Consider the following 23,237-nt stretch of genomic DNA (forward strand, 5'->3'; position numbering starts at 1 on the left):
AAGTAAAAATAGACTAGCAGTATAATATACAATGCATATCAATATGTATGTTCTGTGTATCTAGAGAGGTGTGTGTGTACATCTTAAAACATGTTTGTGTTTCTAGGGAAGATTTGCGAACGGTATCTGAGACTCTAAAAAAAACATAATTCTCTGTGTCCCAGTAACACTGCTAGGGTATTAACAACTCTGCATGTCTGTATTGCCATCTGACAACATGTGGATGTGTCGTGTCTGATACAGCACATAAGCCGAGTGTTCATTTGCAACAAACCATGTCTAATCCTAAGAAAGACCCACAGCCCGTGCGCATGTTTCATGTTTTGAATGCTCAGTGAGACTGTAATGCTATCCCCTGTTGGGAAATGCGAATTATCACCAAGTAATGAGAGGACCAAAGATGTAAATAAAATATCTCCAGAAAATCAAAGGTGGAGGGCGGCGGGAAGGAAGACTGGCAATTTCTCGCTTTCACAGTGGAACGAATCTGAGCTTATCTGCGTGCCTTCCTTTAAAATCAACTGTTATGTTTCATAAAATGGCCTCCGCGGCGCTCGGGTGAAAATTGCATTCTGAACGGAGCACGCCCACGAGGCGGCCTGTACGCCACAGTGAAGCCTATTTGCCTCTCCGCTTCCTCAGTGAGAGGAGACGACGCCGTTGAATCGGTGCACCCGAGCTGTCAGTGAGCAGCCTTTGGCCGTCAGCAACTTGTTTTGACAAGATGTCCGTTGCAGGGTTTGCAAGCCATCAATGCGACGGCAGACATTTCCGCTACCCTGCGAGATTCTCCACGATCTGTCAAGCCGGATTTCACGACTCATTTGGGCGTACATAACTCTATGGGCAGATTCCGATCCGCTTTTCTTTTTTTTCTTTTTTTACAAATGGCTGTTTTGATAGAACGCTATGATCATGTCACAAGCCTTTTCCCATCAACGTCTATCCATTTGCAGCAGGCGTCGCTTTTTTCCTTCATGACAAAGAAATCGAGACGCAGTATGCCAAACATACATGTTCCTCTTATAAAGAAGCCGTCTTTGTCAAAATTGGTTAAGAAAAAATATACATATTGAGTGACATACACGCAAATTAAGGCAACAATGGGCATGTCTGCATAAATATGCAAAACACATTCTAGGGTTAATTTGAACAGCACAGACAATCACATAGCTGGCAACTTTTTACAGTGGTCACCTATGCGTTGCTCACACTCCTATGGCCCAATCCAACAATTTGCAGAATTTGCATAGCCCTGCAGACCTCACTAAAAGGACAACATGGGCTGTGAGCCCACCACATTGAGGACAATTACATTAGAATTAGAAAAAAGCACAGTTCCCTTTTATTTATCTTTTTTGTAATGTATTTAATAGCATAAATAAGTATATTTGCCCCACTAGAGGTGACACTTTGTTGTGATTTGTAATTACTTTGAAAGACAATCACTCATCTTATTTGCATCACTCAGCTAAAGTGTGCACTGGATTGTACTTTTGAGTTACCCTTTAATAGGTCATTAGAAGTGAAGGGATTGCACTGGAGTGCAGGGACGTCATTTCACCAAAATGCCAGGGGTAGCGGAAGTGACATCACACAACCATTGACCCCTGATGACATCACAGGAAGCAATGTCATTTAACACCACCTCAAACTGATATCACGGGAAGCGATGGAACACGACCTTTCACCCGTTGACAAAACAGGAATGTAATGCGGTGCCGAGGCGCCCCCTCTAATCTGGTCATCCATTCCATCACAATAATACAGAGAAGAAACCAGCAGGGGGCAGGGCCCCTTCATCATACATGCTTATGTCACTGTCTCAGGGCCCTACTTAATCTGCTGAACGTTTGAGGGGTTCCTAAAAATATCTTTGTTCAAGGAAACTTTGCAAATGATTTAGCCACTGCCAGAACTACATCCTGTACACCAGAAAGGTACTGGGTGGTCCTCGGAAGCCTCTCAAAGACACCACCAGACCCAACCCTGCTGATAACTGATGTAAAAGACTAAAGTCTAGACAACCGGCTGAGAACCAACCAAAAAAAGATAAACAATCAGTGCATCAAAGGGGCCTTACTGCAGAGGTGAAAGTGAGCAGGAACTATCAACAACTGAGTTCCTCTATTTTCGACTTTTTGCCATTAACAATTCCACTACTGTTTACAACCATTTTCACTGTCCGGGAAACATTCTCTTTGAACTTAAAGCATACCTCTTCATTTGACCACCCTATAGCAGTTACATATAAACTGAAATCTGTTTGCCCGTACATCCCCAAAGCCTGTATGACCTCTAGCTGGATTCACCTTTGGCAGGGTAAGATGGAGGAGATCCCACTTACACCAAGAAGTAATCTGTCCTCACGCCCAATCTCCCACTGATTATTTTGTAAACCTGTCCTGTTGTTGACTTGGGTTAAATGCTTAGAGGTTACAGCGGATTAAGGTCCTGACCATTCAAAAGGTATTTTATTTTAGTATCAGGCAGTACATGGGATTGTCCTCTTAATGCAAGTGGACAAGTGTGCAATTGTTTTATGAACCTTATGACTAGTAGCGTTGTCGAACTGGATATTAAATTATGCCTCCTATTATAACGATTTGTATGTATATTGGCCTACGCCAAGTTGCTTAAAATTGTACGCAAATAACTCTCTACAGCAAGGTCTTGACCTTAGAAATTAATGTAATCCGCCATCTTGAATCAAGCCTCCATTTTAGGTTAGAATCGCCATTTTGGGGTTTTTGAACAAAGTCACCCTGTAATCTAAAATGGCCGTCTCGTGTGCCCTTGTTCTTGCCTTAACCTCTCCAACCTCTGTAGGAGAGTTAATGTCCAACCTGCCTTCAGGCTACATGTTAGGGTCATGTAGACCTTGTCCTTTGTTGACCTCGGGAGCAGGGGATTACTTGAATCAGCAATGTTAAACTACAAGTATACAAGAACAGTAATGCTATCCGAATATAATACGTGAAACATTTTGTTTGGTCTGTATTAAAACAGTATTTAAAGAGTGTAAATGTTAAATTATAGAATAATGGAGTGTGTTAGAAAATATATTCAAAAGTAAACCGCATGCACGAGATAAGTAAATTAGGAAAGTGAACCTGGCGCGACCCTAGCCCAGTGTATAATTAACCTGTAAGAGGCTGGACATCATTTTACAAATTGTATAAATGTGTCGATGTCCAGCTAGGAAATTCTGTTTACTGCTCACATTGAACCCTGCTGGTGGTCTCTGTGATGTATTGACGGCCAAATAGCTATTTGTGTACTTTGTTGAATACTGTTCAGTTTTGTAATAAAGATTCTGGGAATCTTTACAAGCCTGTGTCAGTGTATTTTCCTTTGCTTGGTGTAACAGCCGTAATATTGTATTTTTTCGGATTCCACAGATGGCACCCGAATAGGGACCCTCAAGATTGACTTTGTCTCGTTGAAGGTTGGCTCGGCTATCGGACCGGGATCGGACGGTGCCAACAGAAACGGCCACTCTAGACGAGAAGCAAATTCCTCGACCAAACTTCACGATCCGATCCCTGGATGGTGAGCTGTAGCCCGAGACAACGTCTTGACGAGGGTCCATATATTTGAGGTGGGTAAATTTGCCGAAAATCACCAGAAACGTGGGTCCTTAGCATTGTCGTTAGTAACCCGATCGGGCCTCACAATCCTTTGGTCAGGTGAATCGTGTCCCGATTCTTAATCTAACCCTGACAATTTGAATTTGGAGCATTGTACTCGCGAGCACAATTATTTAACCAGGTAACAGCAGAACTTTGATATGCCTGGGAAATTGTCTGCCTGCTTTAGGGCATTATTCCGCAGCAACAGACAATCTTTGGAAGATAGCCATCCCGCACCACAGGAGAGGTCGCCGGCATGTACTATGTACTGTAAGAAAGGCTTTGGTAGTATAGAATTTAATGACATTTGGCACAGACAGACCAGACATAATTCTAATCTTCGGTGGCCAACCAATGGTAGTTTTGAAATCCCTCCTATAGAATATTTAGAGTCTGTATTAGTAAAGAAAAAGGCTAGACCTGCAGCATTTGACGCGTTGCACAGTTGGAAAACAGAAACTTTGCAGCAACAAAAGAGTAGAGAGAAACACATGCGTAGACATATGACAAGTGTCGAAAAGGCATGGTTATATGACCAAAATAAACAATTGGAGTCAGTTAGGAACACGGACAGGGCGTTTCAATTAGGCATTCAGAAAATCTACCCTTCAAAAGAATTTCATACGTCAGATGAATTGATTAATAAACGTTTGCATGAACGAAGGCCCGATGCCTCCGCGCCACCTCCGTACGTCCCTCCTCCTGGCGCTTTGGCCCTTCCTGTTGTTGTTCCCCCTCCTATAGTTCCTCCGGTCCTCCCTGCTGTTCTTCCTGTTGTTCTTCCAGCCGTCGCTCCTTTGCCTGCCCCCTTGCCTTCACCTGTTATTCAGAATGTGCCTACTCTTCCTCTTCCAAGTGATTCTGCATCGCTTATAGTAGACCAGGGAGCGAGACCAAGGGTTGTGACTCGTAATACTGTGTCCCCAGACAAAAAGAGTGAATTGACTGCTTGGGCTAAACATCGTATGGAGAAGGGTGAACAAGCTGATGTTTTTTCCACATTCGAAAATTTAAAAGGTATTCCTGAGAAAAATGTTTTTATTGAAGGATTAGGGACTCATTTGAGTATAATGTGGAATAGACTAAATGGCGTAGATTTCCCACAAGGGTTAAGGGATTTGAACGCCTTAGCCTTGTCCAGAGATACTGCGGAGAAGGTATATGAGCATGTTGAGAGGATTTTTGAGTATAGGAAGAAGTTGGAAGAGTTACAGAATGAGGAACCAGATGGTGGTAGTTTAGGTATTATGTACTTGCAGAAACGGTTTTCTCCTCGTTGAGAATTAAAAGGAGAGGAAGCGCGAATTTGTATAAAGGATGCGATAAGATGGATTTCGGATATGTCGATAACTCCAGATGAAGTATATGACACATATAGTCAGTATACGTTAGAAATGCAAAAGAAAGTGATACAGGTGATGGTAGAGCACCTGCAGAATGAGTGTGTAAGAAAAAAGATTTGTTGTCCCCCAGAATTGTTGAGTGTTTATAAGAGAGCCTTTTCGATTGATACTTCTTCGACTGCCTTAGAGCTTGATTTGGCTCTGTTGCTTAGTAAGCGTTCGGAGCTGCCTACTTCTCAGTTGCCTATGAGAGAGGTCCCTCTGACATTTGTCCCGAAGGTTGAGATTGCAGCTGATGCTGGACGAGGAATAGTCGCCGGAGAAATTCCTGCACATTACGTTTCACAGTTTGTTCACGTCCCGTTTTCAAGACAGGAAGTGAACACCATAAAGCAATCTATTCCCGATATAAGAAAGAATCCGACCGGATTCTATAAAGAAATAGAGTCGGTCTTACAGTCGTCGGTATTCACTTTAAGTGATATTGACCTATTATTTCCCATACTCCTGCCAGTTGATTTGTGGAAACAGATTTGGACTATAGATGACATACCTGGGTTGGGAGTTACATGGGATAACATGGTTAGGCTAGACAGAGAAAGACCAGCTGGCGAACGACCACCTCAAGTGATATTAACCTTGCCTGATAGAATTATTGTAAAATTGAAAACTATGGTTCCAGAAAAAAGAATCATTTGCGACAAGCTTACGGCCTGTGTCCAAGGAAAGTCTGAGGGTGCTACTGATTTCTTCAATCGGTTCGAGCAGGTATTCTCAGATTTCAGTGGACAAGACTTAGGCACAGAGTCAGGCAAAAGGTTGTTTATCGAAAAAATGTGTACGTGGATTGCTGCCTGACATCCAGCTACAGATTATGTCTTCTGAAAGCGCTTGGCAGGCAAAGTCTCAATCAGAAGTACTGCATATGGCTCAGTATTATGAAAATCGTGTAAATACTGAAAAGGAAAAAGTTGAGAAAAAAAAGGGTGACCTGAAAACTAAAGTTTTATTACAGCAGATTGTTAGAAGCCCTAGAGGGGGTAATCAATTTAGAGGTCAGTACATTCCACAGGGAAGTGCGCCCTTGGCTCTGGTAACCATTAACCAGTGTACCTATTGCCGGCAGGAAGGCCACTGGCACGCACATTGTCCGACCTTGCAGCAAAGGTCATTTGGGAACATGGGTAGACGATCCAGAGGACGCCCAGGTGCAGGGGGCCCTGGCAGAGGTCAGTTTGCACCAGAATTACAGCAACCTCCTCCACAAGATAAGCAAGTTTCGAATGTGGATAATAGAAACATTTTTGATCACCCTTCTGCCGCGTACCTCTCTGAAGAGCTTCCTTTTGATAATATTCTGTTTCGCTAGGATTGCTTGAAGCAGGATTTGGAACCTACGCCTATTCCCGTTCATCAGAAAGGCCCCTACGTTGAGATGGCAGTGGGAAATAGGAAGCATCTATTTTTAGTAGATACGGGAGCACAGAAATGTTCCATTGATCATTCACGGGTTCCAAATATTCCCCTGTCAGGGCAGTCCAACTTTCCCGTAGGGTTTTCAGGCACACCTGTAGTTTGCCCGGTCTCTTTGCCGGTACCAATAACACTGGGTCCCTTCACGGAACAGTGACCATTTCTACTTACCACAAACTGTGGGGAGAACTTGCTGGGGCTAAATTTGTTGAAGGCATTGCATGCAGTAATACATTGTTCTCCGGACGGAATTTGGCTAACAATTTCACCTCAGCAATCACTCGCCTCTCAGTTTTGGACTCGACCTTTACCGCCAGAATTTAGTAATGTTCCAGAATGCTTATGGGCAATTGATGATAATGATGTGGGCATTCTTCAAATTGAACCTGTTAAAATTATTTTGAAACATGGAGTACAATTGCCTCGCATCCCGCAATATAAGATCCCAGTTGAAGGCGAACAGGCTTTGAAATGTATAGTTTCTGATTTTGTACATCGTGGAGTAATTGAGGAGATTACGGGTAGCATATGTAACAGCCCCATTTTGCCAGTATACAAAAAAGGTGATGATGCGATTCCCTTTCGTTTTATAATTGATTTACGCGCTATTAACAAAATTGTGGCTCCTCAATTTCCTATTGTACCTGATGTTACAATGATACTAACCATGATTCCGGCTTCTGCCACTCATTTTAGCGTTGTTGAACTTAAAAACGCGTTTTTCAGTATTCCCATACACAAGGATAGCAGGTATTTGTTTGCGTTTACCCTAGGTGGACGCTCGTTTACATTCACTCGTGCACCACAAGGGTACACTGAGAGTCCAAGTATTTATAGTAGGGCATTGAAAGAGTAGCTCGATACCCTCGAGCTGCCTACTACTTGCACATTACTGCAGTATGTAGATGACCTCCTCTTGGCTGCTGATTCTGAGAGTGCCTGTAAAGAAGGCACCATGTTGTTGCTTTGTCATCTAGCAAAACATGGCCACAAAGCTTCACTTAAAAAATTCCAATATTGTTGTCAGGAGGTCGCCTATTTAGGCTACCTCCTGTCAAAGGAGGGAAGACGGTTGACACCCGAACGAATAAAGACCATTTCTGGCATGTCTGTCCCAAATACGCAAAAGGAAGTTAGAGCCTTGATAGGTATGGCTTCTTATTGTAGATTGTGGATCCCTAACTTTTCGTTAACGATTAAACCAATGCTGGCTTTGACAAAGAAGGGCATTTCTTTGCCATTGCCATGGACTTTGGAACACCAGACAGCATTTGATTTTCTCAAATCCGCGCTGTGTTCAGCGCCGGTTTTAGGAACTCCAAATTATGACAAGGCCTTTGTATTGTTTGTGCATGAACGTGATGGATGTGCTTTGGCTGTGTTAACGCAGGAACATGGAGGGAAGAATAGGCCATGCGGCTACTATTCCTCCGCCCTTGACCCTGTAGCACGCGCTTTGCCAAGATGTTTGCGCGCTGTTGCTGCTGCTGCTGCGTCTGTAAAACAGAGTGAGGGAATGGTCCTGGGTCATGCGTTAACCCTAATGGTACCTCACTCTGTAGATATTCTATTGAATAGAACTCAAACGCAACACCTCACTTCTGCACGATTGACAAGATATGAACTAATCTTGTTTGCACCCCACATTCAAATTCAGAGGTGTTGTGTATTAAATCCGGCTGAACTTTTACCTGTCTCGCAAGATACTGTTGATGGTGACGATATGTCACACGATTGCCTTTATATGACAGAACAAGAGACTAAAGGCAGAATCGATCTGAAAGACACGCTTTTGAATAGCCCACAAGGGGAGCTATTTTGGGATGGCTCTTGTTTTAAACTTCCAGACGGTACATCCAAGGCTGCTTATGTTGTTACTACTTTAAGCACGGTTGTGGAAACTAAAAGAATTATGTATAACTCTGCGCAGGCCGCAGAAATTATAGCGTTAACTCGAGCTTGTGAACTTTCTAAAGGGCTTACAGTGAATATATATACTGATAGTCAGTATGCCTTTGGGGTGGCCCACAATTTCGGTAGACTTTGGAAAGAACGAGGTTTCTTGACCTCGCACGGAACGAAAATCCAGCATGGCACTTTAATAGTGCGATTACTTTCAGCACTTGCACTCCCTGTTCAGTTAGCTATCATAAAATGTTCAGCACATCAAAAGGTTACAGATGATGTAGGAAAAGGGAATACTTTCGCCGATCAGATAGCTAAACAAACTGCCACTGATTTCAGTTCAGAAATGTATGCTGTAAAAGAAATTGTAAACGTTTGCACTTTGGGTGAAAGTATCGATGCTGTAAAAGATATTGAAGCAGATGCTACCATAGAGGAAACTAAGAGATGGATCGAGGGTGCAGGGAGATTGGATGACGATGGGTGCTGGGTAGACAATATTGAATGGAAATGGTTACTCCCTGACGCCTACATTACAATGATGGCTATTATGGCTCATGGTCCGACACATGTTTGTGCGCGGAAATTGACTAAAATGTTATACAGTGTATGGACCAATGATAAGATTTTCAAAACTGCGGAGCGTTTTGTCCAAAGCTGCATGGTTTGCTTGCAGCACAATGTAGGAAAAGGTACCTCGACTCCTAGAGGAAGCTTCGCTCCACCTTCTGTCCCGTTTGAGGTTATTCACTTTGATTTTATTGAAATGGAACGGTGTAACAATCTTAAATATGTATTGGTTATTATTTGTGCCTTTAGTAAGTGGGTTGAGGCCTTCCCGGTTAGAGATGCAACGGCCATAACCACGCCAAAAACTCTGTTGAAAGAGTTTTTTCCTAGGTTCGGGCTGCCGAGAGTCATAATGGGCCACACTTTATTGCCACTGTAATCCTACAAATTTGCAAAGGATTACAGATTGACAAGCGGTTCCATTCAGCTAGACATGCCCAAAGTGCCGGATTAGTGGAAAGGCACAACGCCATTATAAAGAACAAACTCGCTAAAACGTGTGCTGGCACCAAGCTAAAATGGCCGGACGCCTTATCGATCGTGCTACTGTCGATGAGAACAACCCCTCAAACTAAGACTGGGCTCTCTCCCTTTGAGGTGGTAATGGGGAGACCTGCTAATATTTGGGGTATGCCAAAAAGTCGCTCACTACGGGATATAGAAAATGTGCTTCTTTCAGATTACTGTAACCAGTTGACTAAAAATCTGTTTTCAATTTATCACCAGGTGTGGGAGGCATTACCTGTGCGTTGCGAGGGTCCTGGTCACAGTCTACGACCGGGGGGACTGGATCCTCACAAAGGTTTTTGAGAGGTCGTCTTGCCTTGCACCTCGGTGGAGGGGTCCCTACCAAGTCCTGCTAGTCACCCAGACTGCTGTGTGGGTAGCGGGTCGTAAACACTGGATCCATGCGACGCACACCAAACGGATCCCACAGCCCGTGCCATACAATACAGAAGACACAGAATCCCTTCCCACTGCTGTAACTAGCGTGCCTGAAACAGCAACAACCAACAAGGGAGAATCGGAGACCACTTCAGAATCCGCAAGACTGGACAAAACGGCCATCTTGTCTCCGCACTCCCCAACAGTGGAACTTCCGGATCAATCCTTTTCTGATCCCATTTCCGTCCATTCGCCACTTCCATGAGGAAGTGACGACACTTTGTTCTCACCAGAAACTGCAAATTTAATTTGAGCCCAAGGAAGTAAACGTATAGCATGGTCTGACTGTGCGATTGAGAAAATCATTTGAGGGCTTTCCTTTTGGCCCGACTGTGCGGGAAGATTCTGTTGGCTAAGGGTTGTGGGAAAGACATTAAGAAGACGCGCGACTGGAGTCGCCAGCAAATGAACAATTGGTGTTTTTTCCAGTTGAAGACGACAATGCCTGCAACCGCTACCACTCGTACCGAACTTTTAGATAATTATTTGACTAGCGGAGACAATGATCAAGCATGTAAGGGGACCCCCAAAGTGTATTGTTGCCTTTTTGTGATAATTACTGGATTTTTAGTAACTGTTGGGTTTGGGTTATGATATCTGGAGGAAGAATATCCGTTAGAGGACTTTTTACCTATTGAAAATGTAACTGTTATTCCCACTCCTTCTGTGCAATTGCATACTTTGTCGCCTAGAGATTCTTTGCATAGACGGAACTATCAGAATAATACCCTTTTGTTAATAATGAATGCCACTCATGCAATTTTTAATAAGACCAATTGCTGGATCTGCACACATCTACCGCAACATGGGGATAAGGGGCTAGGTTGGTATATTTATCCCTTACCTTTGGCAACTGCCTGTTACACTTCTCTTAGAGCACTATTTTTTGGTCGATGGAATGACAGCATCTCAGGGAACTTTGATGGTACAAATTTAAATAGTTTTGAAAAGAATGTTTTGATGCCCCTGGGATGCTTGCTTTTTGCAAATAGAAGTAAGCCAAACGTTGCTTCTGTTAGGCCCTCTGATAGATTGTCTCATCCTTTTCAATCTTTCATCTCTTTCAAAATGGCTCCTATAGGCAATAAGGATGCCATGCCTCCATCTTATTCTGTTAATCATAGCCCCCGATTCAGTATCCTTCTGCATACAAAGGAATGGAACACGGTCGATGGGAAATTTTAGAAAGTGCGCAAACGTTGCGAATTTGACTATTGAAAACAGACCTCTGTACGTAGGCGAACCTGTCTATTTTGTTTGCGGTAATGTGGCATTTCCATGGTTGCCCAGGGATTGGCAAGGAACCTGTTATTTAGGGATTCTATTACCTGGGGTATTTATTGCCAGTACTGTAGACATTTCGAAGACTCGTCCACAACGAGGTGTGAAAGGGGATACTCCAGCGCAAACTCTAGGAGATATTATGAAATCCTTTGTGCCATTTTTTGGGTAAATTACGAATTCAGAAGATATCAGGGGACTAGCAAGAGTATTGGAGAGAACCATCAACCGGACCACTGACATACTCTATAATATGACGTTAGAGCAGAGAGCGATAAGATTAGTGGCTCTTCAGAACCGGATGGCATTAGGTGTCATCCTGGCAGAGCGAGGAGGAGTATGTAAATTAGTGGGGTCCGCTTGCTGCGTTTATGTACCAGACTCCTCTCCGACGATCTTTAGGGCTATCCAAAATCTACATGTTCTTAGTTCAGAAGTACATGTTCCTGAGGGAAACTGGGAACTTGGTACATGGCTCTGGGACCTCCTACGGTCATGGGGATGGAAGTTGTTTTCGGCCCTGCTGATTATCTTGGGAAGTTTTCTGTTTCTTTGTTGTTGTATACAGTGTCTCCCTGGTATATGCTCAGTGTTAGGGGGATGCTGCGCGCAAGCAACAAGTGTATTAGGGCATAAAATATACGCCCCAAAGAAGGTTTCCAAAGAGTATGTGTTAAAAGAAACTCTGGTGTCAGATCTAATGGCAATAGATATGTCAGACAATGATTCAGGGTGTATGGACGATGACGTATAGAGTTACTTGCAAGGAGATTAGAAGTAGTGTTGGCACTTGGCATAGGCCAAAAGGAGGGTTTGTCGAACTGGATATTAAATTATGCCTCCTATTATAACGATTTGTATGTATATTGGCCTACGCCAAGTTGCTTAAAATTGTACGCAAATAACTCTCTACGGCAAGGTCTTGACCTTAGAAATTAATGTAAGCCGCCATCTTGAATCAAGCCTCCATTTTAGGTTAGAACCGCCATTTTGGGGTTTTTGAACAAAGTCACCATGTCATCTAAAATGGCCGTCTCGTGTGCCCTTGTTCTTGCCTTAACCTCTCCAACCTCTGTAGGAGAGTTAATGTCCAACCTGCCTTCAGGCTACATGTTAGGGTCATGTAGACCTTGTCCTTTGTTGACCTCGGGAGCAGGGGATTACTTGAATCAGCAATGTTAAACTACAAGTATACAAGAACAGTAATGCTATCCGAATATAATACGTGAAACATTTTGTTTGGTCTGTATTAAAACAGTATGTAAAGAGTGTAAATGTTAAATTAAAGAATAATGGAGTGTGTTAGAAAATATATTCAAAAGTAAACCGCATGCACGAGATATGTAAATTAGGAAAGTGAAGCTGGCGCGACCCTAGCCCAGTGTATAATTAACCTGTAAGAGGCTGGACATCATTTTACAAATTGTATAAATGCGTCGATGTCCAGCTAGGAAATTCTGTTCACTGCTCATATTGAACCCTGCTGGTGGTCTCTGTGATGTATTGACGGCCAAATAGCTATTTGTGTACTTTGTTGAATGCTGTTCAGTTTTGTAATAAAGATTCTGGGAATCTTTACAAGGCTGTGTCGGTGTATTTTCCTTTGCTTGGTGTAACAGCTGTAATATTGTATTTTTTCTGATTCCACAGCGTGGTCTACTGTAACACATTCCTGGGGGATACTTTAATGAAACCTATTAGCATACTCCACGTGGCTGAAAATTGATTAGTTTCCAGATGTAGGAAAAGTGACCATGTCCAAGCTGCTCCCAGGAACCTGCTGTGGGTTCTCATAGAGGACAGAATTCAGCTTACAGATCTCCGCATCATCTTCACTTGTGCCCATGGGGCTACTCCTGCCAGGCTCAAGGAGCGAAGGACATGGTATATCCCAGGATGGAACCTTTTGTGTATGGTGGATCACAGACTATTCCGCTCAGAGGAAATAAGAGACTTTCAGGCACTGAAATAAAGGACCTCATTCTGTTCATGACAGTGCATGCTTTTGTTCTGCTAGACGTTAGGTATGAGTGTCAGCAGAGTTAAGATCTCCAAGTAGAGACAATTAAATTAAGGATATCCTAGCAACTAGAACCTGCAACCTCCCCTCCCACTGACCTGTGTTAACTTCAAATTATTTGTAGAGCACTCTGTTGCATTCTAGCTTGGTTCAGGCTATAAAAACCCAGATACAAAATATTAATTCAAGGGCAATATGTTATTGTTCCATTCGACTGATTCATGTAGAAAAAAACAATGCAAGGGCCTCCTTCTTTTCCCTGCTCTGCCCACTTGGCTGTCAACCGGACCATGCCTAAGCCCCTGCACACGAGTTGCTCCATGCTCCCCCCTACCCCGTTCGCTGTCGGGGTCAAAGTTTTGCTTCTTATTTTGGCAAACTTCTACCACTGACTTACACGGACATGTTGGCACAATACCTTCAAACACATAGTGCAATATATTAAGTGCATACACATATTTGATCGTTCTTCATAGTGTGCATATATGTGAAATGTGCTGCTATCTTCTACATTATATTTAAGTGACCATATAGACAAGCAATGCTCTGTAGATGGCTAAAAAAGCCCTTATGCAAAGTTTCCTGCACACACGTTGGTGGTGCACTGGAAAGCCATCAAGTGCATGCAATGACTCACCAAGAAATGTGCCCGTCATCGCAAACATGCAGGGACTGCCTAGTACACATCTGCTATGTACGATGTTGTGAGCATGTGAATGGCAGAGCCTAACACTCGGGTACATCAGTGCAACCCCCAAGCCATGCATTTTGATGGACAGCACCGTGTTTTTGCTGGTGTACCGGAAATGTGCACAATTCACCGAAATGCACCAGTAGTGCAAGCAATGGAACGTGCAGCCATTACCACAGGCGGCCGTATCGAATGCATGCGGTCTATGAGGATGTGTGCAGAGCCAATGAATATACAATGGGCCTCATTCCAAGTCAGGCAGCTCGGTAAAAAAGTTCAGGTATTCACGGATACCAGCACTTTACCAGACCGTCTGACTACGGGTTTGTCGGTGGGGCACCTTGGTTTACATCCAGCTAAAAGCTCAAGGTAAGGCAGGCGCCCTACCAGAAAACAAAGCTCCCATTACCGGCACTGGCATTTCCGGTGCCGATAATCACGGCAAATCCCCCCATGGAGTCGCATGGGAGTCCATCAATGGGGATTTACTCTGTCCTTCCGGCATTAGTAATCCGGTGGCAATGTCATCAGAATGAGTGCCCGGAAACGCTAACAGCCTTTGCCGGTATCCTGGTGGGTTTACTGGCCAGGATATCAGCAAGGTTGTAATGGGGCCCAATGTCTGGCATTTCCACACATTTTCCCCAGCCATAGGCCACGATGGGCAGCTTCAGAAATCTTCCATCTCAGGAAAAGTTATTACAAGTCTGTGATAACTGTTTTTTTTTAAGCAAAAATTTAAAGTGAGTCCTGATTTACAGTTTGGGCATCAAAGCTATTTGCCTGCAGCATGCTTTACTTTAAATCACAATGTTACAAATCTTTGCTCTCCAAGAATTCCGTATAAAAAGTAAGCCTTCTAGTTAAGAGGAGCCATTCATTATTATGATTCATTTCTGCAATTAGGCTCGTGTAGGATTTTATAGTGTTAAATCACCTTCCAATTAAAACTGAAATTACATGCCAGGCTTGGAAGGGATGCAGTTTAAGTTCAGTGGAAAGTTACTCCATCCAGCTTATTCTCGATAAGGGGGAGTGCCATCGTCCGCGCAACCGTGGCGGTTGCAACCACAGAATTTGAATTATTGATTGGTTCTCAGTGTTCCAAGTTATGGGTCCCAAGACTGCTATTTGACTTCAATTAATTCCCTGGCACGAGCTACTTATCATGTTGAGCAAATTGCGGTATTTCCAAGGCCTTATTCTAAAATACGGAGCGCATGCGGTAATGAACCGCAGGTTGGTGAGCCACCACGGAACCCTACACAGATAAGGCAGCGTTGGTTATATAATCAACCTGTAGTAGTAAATATATCTAATGAAATTGAGCAAATAACATTTGAGGTTTTATTATGGTTTTAAATAATGTATTCTACATATAAAACCAATGATCAGTATCAATATAACTTTCTAACATTGTATTGCATCTCATGAATTGTGTCAAATGGTGACATACATGTAACGTTTCCGTCATGGAATCCCATCGTTAGACAATGCTTTGACTACCACACAGGTTTCTTAGCAGTATTCCTAGATGATATGTGACATGACCTAAAACAGACAACCAAGACTGAAACACAAGAAGGTAAACAATCAAATGGGGGCGTATCTAAAGAGCATCCGTGGCACAGTGCAACTCAGCAACAGCCAATGGCAATTATAAAGGGCCGGTGAGAGTCATTTCCGCTTAGCACTGGAGAAGGATGGCTGGAAAGTCTTGAATTAGCCAAAAACTACTGCAAACGCTCTGAGCAACCCCCAGGACCAATGATCTTCATCCTGCTAGGCCATTACTGAAGGGGAAAGCTCAAATGTAAATCAGGTGTGGCCTCAAGGAAAAAGGGCCAGTCTATCTGACTGCCATGCAACATCTGTTCCATCTGAGACTATAAGAAGCCCCATGCATATGTCGGCGTCATCAGTGAGGTGTAGCGTTGGTCTCTAGGCAGGCTTGGGACCCACGTCTAGGCATAGCCATCCCACCTGGGACGACTGATGCAACACTGAAAAGCGATAGTTGAAAGCTCTTGGATGAATCAAAAAAACACTGGCAAAGCTCCGGACAACCCTCCCACTGTTGTTTTCCAGGCTGCCGCGCCATTAAAGGAGGAAAAAAAAATTCAAATTAGGCTTAGTCCCCCTCATAATGGGCAGCCCGGCCTGCAATGCCAGGCCACATTCCTTCTACACCGCAGCCATGCTTCAACCTCCCTCTTCAGTGTTACGTTAGACAATGGATGCGGGACGGGCATGCCCGTACGTAGGTTCCCAGCTTGCTGCGCCTCGGGATCCAAGCTACCCCTCACTGATGAGGTCCAGTGAGGCTGGGAAGGGGCTACGGCAGCTGGTGGTGTCATGCAGAAGGGATGTGACCAAGCAGAACATCCTGGGCTGCCTGTTTTGGAGTTGAACAAAGCCTGATTTGAGTATGATCATTCTCCTTCTGTAATGGCATGGCAGGCTGAAAAATGATGCACTTGGGGCTTGCCCAGATAAAAGCCAGTTGGTTTTGATTCTTTCAAACCCCCCCGGCCATCACTTTTCAGTGGGTGGAGGTTAATGTACCCATGTCAGACGGCAAGCTCGTGGGGCTGTATGCTACAGAAAGATGCGTCTCTAAAAGATCTTAAACTGGCTCCCTCTCCAGTAAGTGTACAGGCTACTTGGTTTCTGCACAAGACTTGCAGTTGTGCTTCCAAAGTGGTTAATGTATTCAGACATAGCTGGCCATATTGCCCAGGTACGTCTTAGGATGTTTCCAGAGAACAAGTGGACCTTCTCGCCTATATAGGTCATGTTCTGAGCCTGGATGACTGGTCCCTGTGGGTTAGTTAAGCTTAGAAAGTACCCCACACAGCAATACAAGCCCACTCTCCATCTTGCGCCCTGAAAATCAGTTTTTGATGCAAGGATGCTCTCATCATCACTTGGTCCCTTGCTACGATGGTTGGGGCTTGTGCCTTGTCCGATAGTCGGAGGATCTCCAGCTTCACAACCAACAAAGCTCTGAAAAACACATCTCTCTTTCTGTTTGGACATTGCCGGTATTTTCATGGTGTCGTGCATTGCGTGCTTCTGCCATAATTGGGTTTTATTTTGCGAGCAATGCATTCTGTTCATTATTTTGAGTGGTCCTACTCACCCATTGCCTGGCAGGGAATCTCCACGCTTTGCTCCACCTCAGCCAACATCCGGCTATCAGGTTCCGCAGTGAAATATGGCGGCTCTTCAGAAGGGCACCACCAGAGGATGTAAAGGGAGGGAGAGAGGCGAGATAAAATGGTTAGGTCAGGCAAAGTATTCATTATGATATCATGCCAACGTTTAAAGGCTGAACTCTGAAAAGGCACCTGACTGTCTGGTTTCAACTTTCTGCATGTAAAGGGATCAAGTACATTTTGCTCCACACACATCAGCAGATGACAGCGAGCCTGTGCGCCTGCGGCTATGGTGGCAAAGGCGTTTCTGCATGCATTAATACCTAGCACCAGGTCCACATTTGTCTTTGTAGGCCTAAAGCATGAGGCACTTTAATTCCCAATTTAGAGCAACCAACCCGCGAGTCGTAGTCGTATAAAGTTCTCTGTTGATGGAAACTTCTTAATCGGACAATTTGCAGTGGCATCTTAACGGCTGTAGATGCAATTTCATGAAGTGTGCCCACCAAAGTGAGGAACCACGCCACACAAGCCCCCCCCCACACACACGCCTTCCTTTCTCCAACTTCTCCTCTGAGCAACCCTGCCAGTCACCCTCATTCTGTTTAGCTGTTCTGAAATCCTAAAAAAAGGTATTTTCTCAATATGTGATCATACAATGTACTAATGTGTTTACTACATAATGCAGCACAACAGAGGTCTAGGCATCATATAGGCGCAGTCGCCTTCTCAAGATTTGCAAGGTAGCCTCAATGTGTTAATGTTAATATTAAAGGTATTTGTACAGCACACCGTCACCAACGGAATTGGTCCCCAGCTGCTCGGGCGGATCTGCAAACGAGAAGGCCTGAATGGTTAGTCGAGTGACGAGGGAATAGGAAAGTGAGAAAGTGGAGTGCTGTTGACCGCTTCAGTTTGGTTTTCACTGTGCGCTGAGCTTTGGTGTGAATATTGGAAAGATGCGAGACCTTGTGTGCTCTTGGTGTGGATTATGTGTTGTTTGTGTTGTCGAATGTGGAAGATTTGGCCAGGATTGGGATCAGATAATGTTTGATACGTACCATAAAGTGGGCAAATCTGATATAGAGGGCACTCTTATGACACCTGGCAATCCCCCAGTAATAAGCACAGGAATTCCTTTACTTGTAGGATTTCGCCCTTGCTTACCTGATCATCCACTGCTACCTCAACCTTATCCTATGAGGGGAATAAGATAGAAGACTGTCGATGCGCCCAATCGCTTGTCTCTGCTTGTAGGAGATTGGCGAGATGAATTATAGACCCTGGCCGTATATGCAGTAACTGTGCAGATGCCGTTGGTACGCTAGAGGTGGTACTCACACAAACACTATAAGGAACCTAGAGTAAAAGGGACTCGCACTCCAAATTGGGCAATCTCTTAAAACCTGGCCCAACAGGGAAGAGCAACCAAACTGTGGAGAAGATAGGCTCCTGGAGTCATTATTACATGGCAAACATGGACACTAATGTGTTTCCACTTATGATCTCGCCTGTTCCTTTCTGTAGTTTGTCATTTTTATAACGAAGTGGTAGTTCTGCGAGAAACTGGAAATACTTGCGATATCACCTGCCACTTCCAGATCCAAATACTTACCCATTGTGCTCTGCCTTTTACTTATCTGCACAGGACGCATAAATCCACGCCTCACAAACCTTCTAACAAGATATAAAACACCTGTGTACCGATTAACATGGCGCACTGTCACGGGCACAGCAGTCTGTCTCAGGTGCACATCAGGATAGTGTCTCGGGAGGATAGCTCAGGGGCAACGTGCTCGCCTTGGAAGCAAAACAACACGGAGCAACACAGGTACGATCCCCGGGTCCACGCTTAGAAACCACTGGGTATTAAGCACGTTATAAATAACCAATCATATCATAGTGTACCCCATTAAGAAAATGAAATGCATGAGCAACTGATGTGCAGCGGAACCGTGCTGTACAATTGGAGGGAGCAGTGGTTGAACCTGCAGCTCTGACAAAGTCTCAGGCTGGTTCTTGTATGATAATATTGACAACACACCACATTGTGTATTATGTTCCTGTTAGTGCCATGCTTTACAAGAGAGGGCAACCCCCATCGTGGCACACTTTGTGATTCCACCCACAGCATCTTTTGGATCCTCCATCTTTCACCCGATGGATTTGCTGGGGCTGCGCTCTACATGTGCTGCTCTTCCAGAGTGGCACACATGCTGGCATGCCCCCATGGCGTACATGCCTGTGTGTATGCTTTGCAAATACCAAGGGTGCACAGAGACAATAAGAATTCCCTTAATTGTATGGGGCACAACCACATGGCAATTATGCAGTTACCCTTTTAGACGGTGTGCCTGGAAATGTCACAAGTGCATTAGTAACCTCTTCTGTAGTACCAGAGTGCAACACCTGCAAGAAAAACTGCCCAAGGGTTTACCAGGAATCCCACTTTCTGCAATACAGTTCAGGAATTGCAAAAAGCATCAAGGGGACAATGCATAAAATCACACACTTCAGGTGCACACAAGACTCCACACATATGCAGACACATGCACGCACGGTGTCCAGGTGCACGTACACGCACACACGCAAGCACACACACACACACACACACACATCAAGGATCGAAATAAGGATTGGATAAGCAGGGGTTAAAATCCAGCATGGGTATCCAGCATTAACCAATGAGCAGGTGCTACGACTGGGGAACTGGGAGCTAGTACATGGTGTTCTGCAAATTTAAGATGCAAACATTGCCCCTTTTGCTTTAAATGTCACATAGTGTCCTAATGCTCATTTAAACACCATCCCAAATTCAGAAAATTAACTTCACTTAGGTATGTGTGTTTGGCATCAGTTGGCTTGGGGAGTCAAATGTAGCTCCTGGTAGCAGTTGGTATCAAGCTAACCAGGCTCTTCTAGGTTACTAGCAGGAGCCAAATAGCTCCCAGCCCCCCTCTATTTCGAACCTACCCACACACTCTGCAGGTGCGCACAAGACTCCACCACAATGGGTTACCAGGGAAAGTTCAAGCCCTTGTCCCTGCTTCCCACCAACAGATAAACTACACCAATCAGACATTTCCTAAAACCGAAGCTACTTACAGAAATCAAGAACAGCAAGTACAACACACAAGGCACGCTCAAATTCCCTTAACAAGAAATTAAGAACACATAGCAAGCACTAGACAACACCTCTTAGCACTGTCTCATACCTCACCTTAACTCACATAACCCTCGAAGATTCAGGACCCCTATGGATATGGACTTGGAGGGCAACTAAGGAACAGCATACCATGCCTCCATAAAAACCCATTGATGTCTAACATTGCATATCCCGGAGAAACCTTGGCACCAGGAGGTCATGCTGATAGTGGCCACCGACCAAAACTGACATTGCAGTTGTAGTAAAAGAGGGCATTTTACAAGAGACTGTCAGTCGGTCCGGAGAGAGCCCTCGAGAGACTGTCTGAAGGAAGACAGTATTTTGCTTGGGATAAAGAAACTACTGAGTTGTGCCACTTTTGATGTTCAATTTAGGAATTGGCTCCAAATTTGAGGAGGCAGCCAAAGCCATATTTTCATTGGGAAGCCTTGTGTTTCAAGAACTGCTGAGCTACTCCTTCCTAGATGCCCACTTTCGCCCCCCACCCCAGTGCCCCCACCCCACAGAGTAGTACATTTGGGTAGGGGAACGTCCTGGAGAAAGCTCAGAGTGGGGAAATTTCCCAACACTGCAAGAAGTTTAATTTTCCTCTTCCGCCAAACCCTGTATACTTATTGGGTCATGTTTCCACATAATTCGTAGACACTGGGCACTGGGAAAGGAGACATGGACACACTCAGTCACAGGAAGCCCTGGGTGAAGCTCCCCTTCCGCGCCCGAGCCCCCTCCACAAGCACTAATAGAATTAGGGCCCTCACCATCGGGCACCATTTTGTGCTAGTTGGCATCCGACATCAATGGAGACCTTGCCTTCGGGTACGGGACCACTAACTTGGGTGGCGGTCACCTACCACTTAATAGAGCCCTCTGGTGTGAGCTCTTGCGCTTTTTCTGCGAACCATCGAAACATGCATGCTACCAATCTTAATATTTTTAGCCGTCACATCCTTGAGGGAGCGCTCTGGTACGTGCCCATGCACGGCTTGCAACTGGCCCAGTGCATCGTTACTGCAACATTATTATTAAGATGTCAGGATGCGGCCTGTTGACATTTACTGTCCACAGAGCCCCGTCTGCGCTAATGCGCTATTTACCAAACACATATTTTTCACCAATTATAATAATATTTCAGTAGATTTATGGGCTGTCCTTACCGTTTTAGACAACCTTATCCTTATTGCATTTGATGCAAAACCATTAACAAAAATAGGGTTCATGGCGATGGCTCTGTCAGCATGTCATCACCATGACATTTTATGCCAAGGGAAGCAGAATTAATTGATATTAGAGGGTAGGTTTGTGGCCAATCGCGCAGCGAGATCGAAAGCCGGCAAGAGCTGGCCGGAGAGGAGGAGAAAAACAGCATGAAATGTGAAAAAGAGAACATAAACGGAGTCGCAGCCAGTACTGAACCGTTTTGGGAGAAGTAAGGAAGACGAAGAAAGAGCATGAGGTCAAATTACACGGAATGTCATATAGCGGCTAAATTGCTGATATTAGAATATGGAGATCAGGGAGTTCATCAAGGATTCAGCACAAGACGAAAGACATGTGTGCTTGTGGGTGAAAGACATTGGGCCTCATTAGAAGTTTGGCGGTAGCCTTGCTGGTAAAACTGGTACGCTGCCGCCAAACTTCCAACAATTTCCGGCGTCCACGAATGGGCAATTACCCGGTCACTACGGCCCTGCCGGACAGGGTAATTGCCCATTCGTGGGCGTCGGAATGGAATGCTCCCCCAATGGGAATGGGGAGGTCGGATGAACCACCACCATTATAAACGGTGCCAGTGCATCCGACATGCTGTGCCCGCGGGTGCATCTTGTAGTTTGCCGGTCCGGGAACTACGGTACAGGCAAGCTTACCGGTACCGTAGTTCCCGGACCGGCAAACTTATAATGAGGCCCATTATCTCCCTGTGCATCAGATTATAAATCTGCGTACTCTGAATCCACAACAAATATCTGCACCTAAAAGTACTGTCAAAGGGCCTTATTATAAATTTGATGGTATCTCGGCGGTAAATCTGCTGAGATACCACCAAACCGAATTACCGTTGCTGCCATTTGGTCCGGCAGTACTACTGGCGGATTACAAATGGCGGTGTTAGTCAACATTTCATCCATGGGACTCCATGGGGCATTTCGGTGGAATTATCACAGCAGTAATTCCGCTGGTGGTAATTCTGTCGAAAATGGGTGAAATGTGAAAGGTGAATCCTCCAACTTTCCGCCCAGCTCATACTGAGGTGGATGTCGTCAATTTATTGCATCCTGTTTCTGTGGCAAGTTCTCCACCTGAACACACGCATGGGATGTTCCAGCAACGTACATGTTCATCAATAATCACCATTACACTCCCTCTTCCACCTTACACTCTATACACATCAACCACACAGGGCGCAAACAGCAGCAGCTTGGCTGCTCATACAGTACCCCACAGCAGACTCACAACTCTTATCAGCTCTACCACCACACCATCTTGGATCCACATGCCCACCCATGCTTGCACCTTGCCTTTAGTTCCCACTAATCCTACCACCCACTCTCTTGCAAAACCAGGTGCCAAGAAACCGCCAAGTGCCTGAGGTCGTGCTGCAGAAGGCACAGTTACATTATATCAGAGCATGCTTTATCCTTCCAAGTGCAATAGTGTGCAATGAAGGGCACTTCCGAAGCAGCACTAATCATCGAGTCAGGATTCACAACTTACATCTCCTGCTCCCTCTAACATGTTCACTCCCTTTCCTGCAAAACCAAGTGCTAGTAGGCTGCCAAAACGCCTGCAGTCATGCTATACAGGACATAGTTATGTTTAGATGACCAGTAAGTGTGTCTCTTGGAATGCTTAAAGACAGTTCTCATTGGACAATGTGCAGGCTATATAAACCAGAATAGCCCACTGATTGGTTCGTGTAACTCACAGATTGGTCAGAAAGCTGCATCATGAGTTTGCCAGTAGAACATGCAACTATGTTGACAACGCTCCTTGACCACCCAGGGGGATTTAAAAGCTAACATATTTTATACAATATACCATGGGTCATCATTATG

At 44.6% G+C, this 23,237-nt stretch overlaps 1 protein-coding gene across 1 annotated transcript in view; it reads right to left on the reverse strand.

Moving 5' to 3' along the window:
- The window catches only part of SDK1 (sidekick cell adhesion molecule 1), a 2,988,580-nt gene that overhangs the window by 901,530 nt on the left and 2,063,813 nt on the right, over positions 1-23,237 (reverse strand). Inside the window, exon 8 of the mRNA XM_069647588.1 lies at positions 17,003-17,086. Coding sequence (XP_069503689.1) covers positions 17,003-17,086 — 84 coding nt within the window. The remainder of the gene's footprint in view (positions 1-17,002; positions 17,087-23,237) is intronic.

Source organism: Ambystoma mexicanum, chromosome 2q, assembly GCF_040938575.1.
Source record: "Ambystoma mexicanum isolate Mex_15411 chromosome 2q, UKY_AmexF1_1, whole genome shotgun sequence".
Lineage (NCBI taxonomy): Eukaryota > Metazoa > Chordata > Amphibia > Caudata > Ambystomatidae > Ambystoma > Ambystoma mexicanum.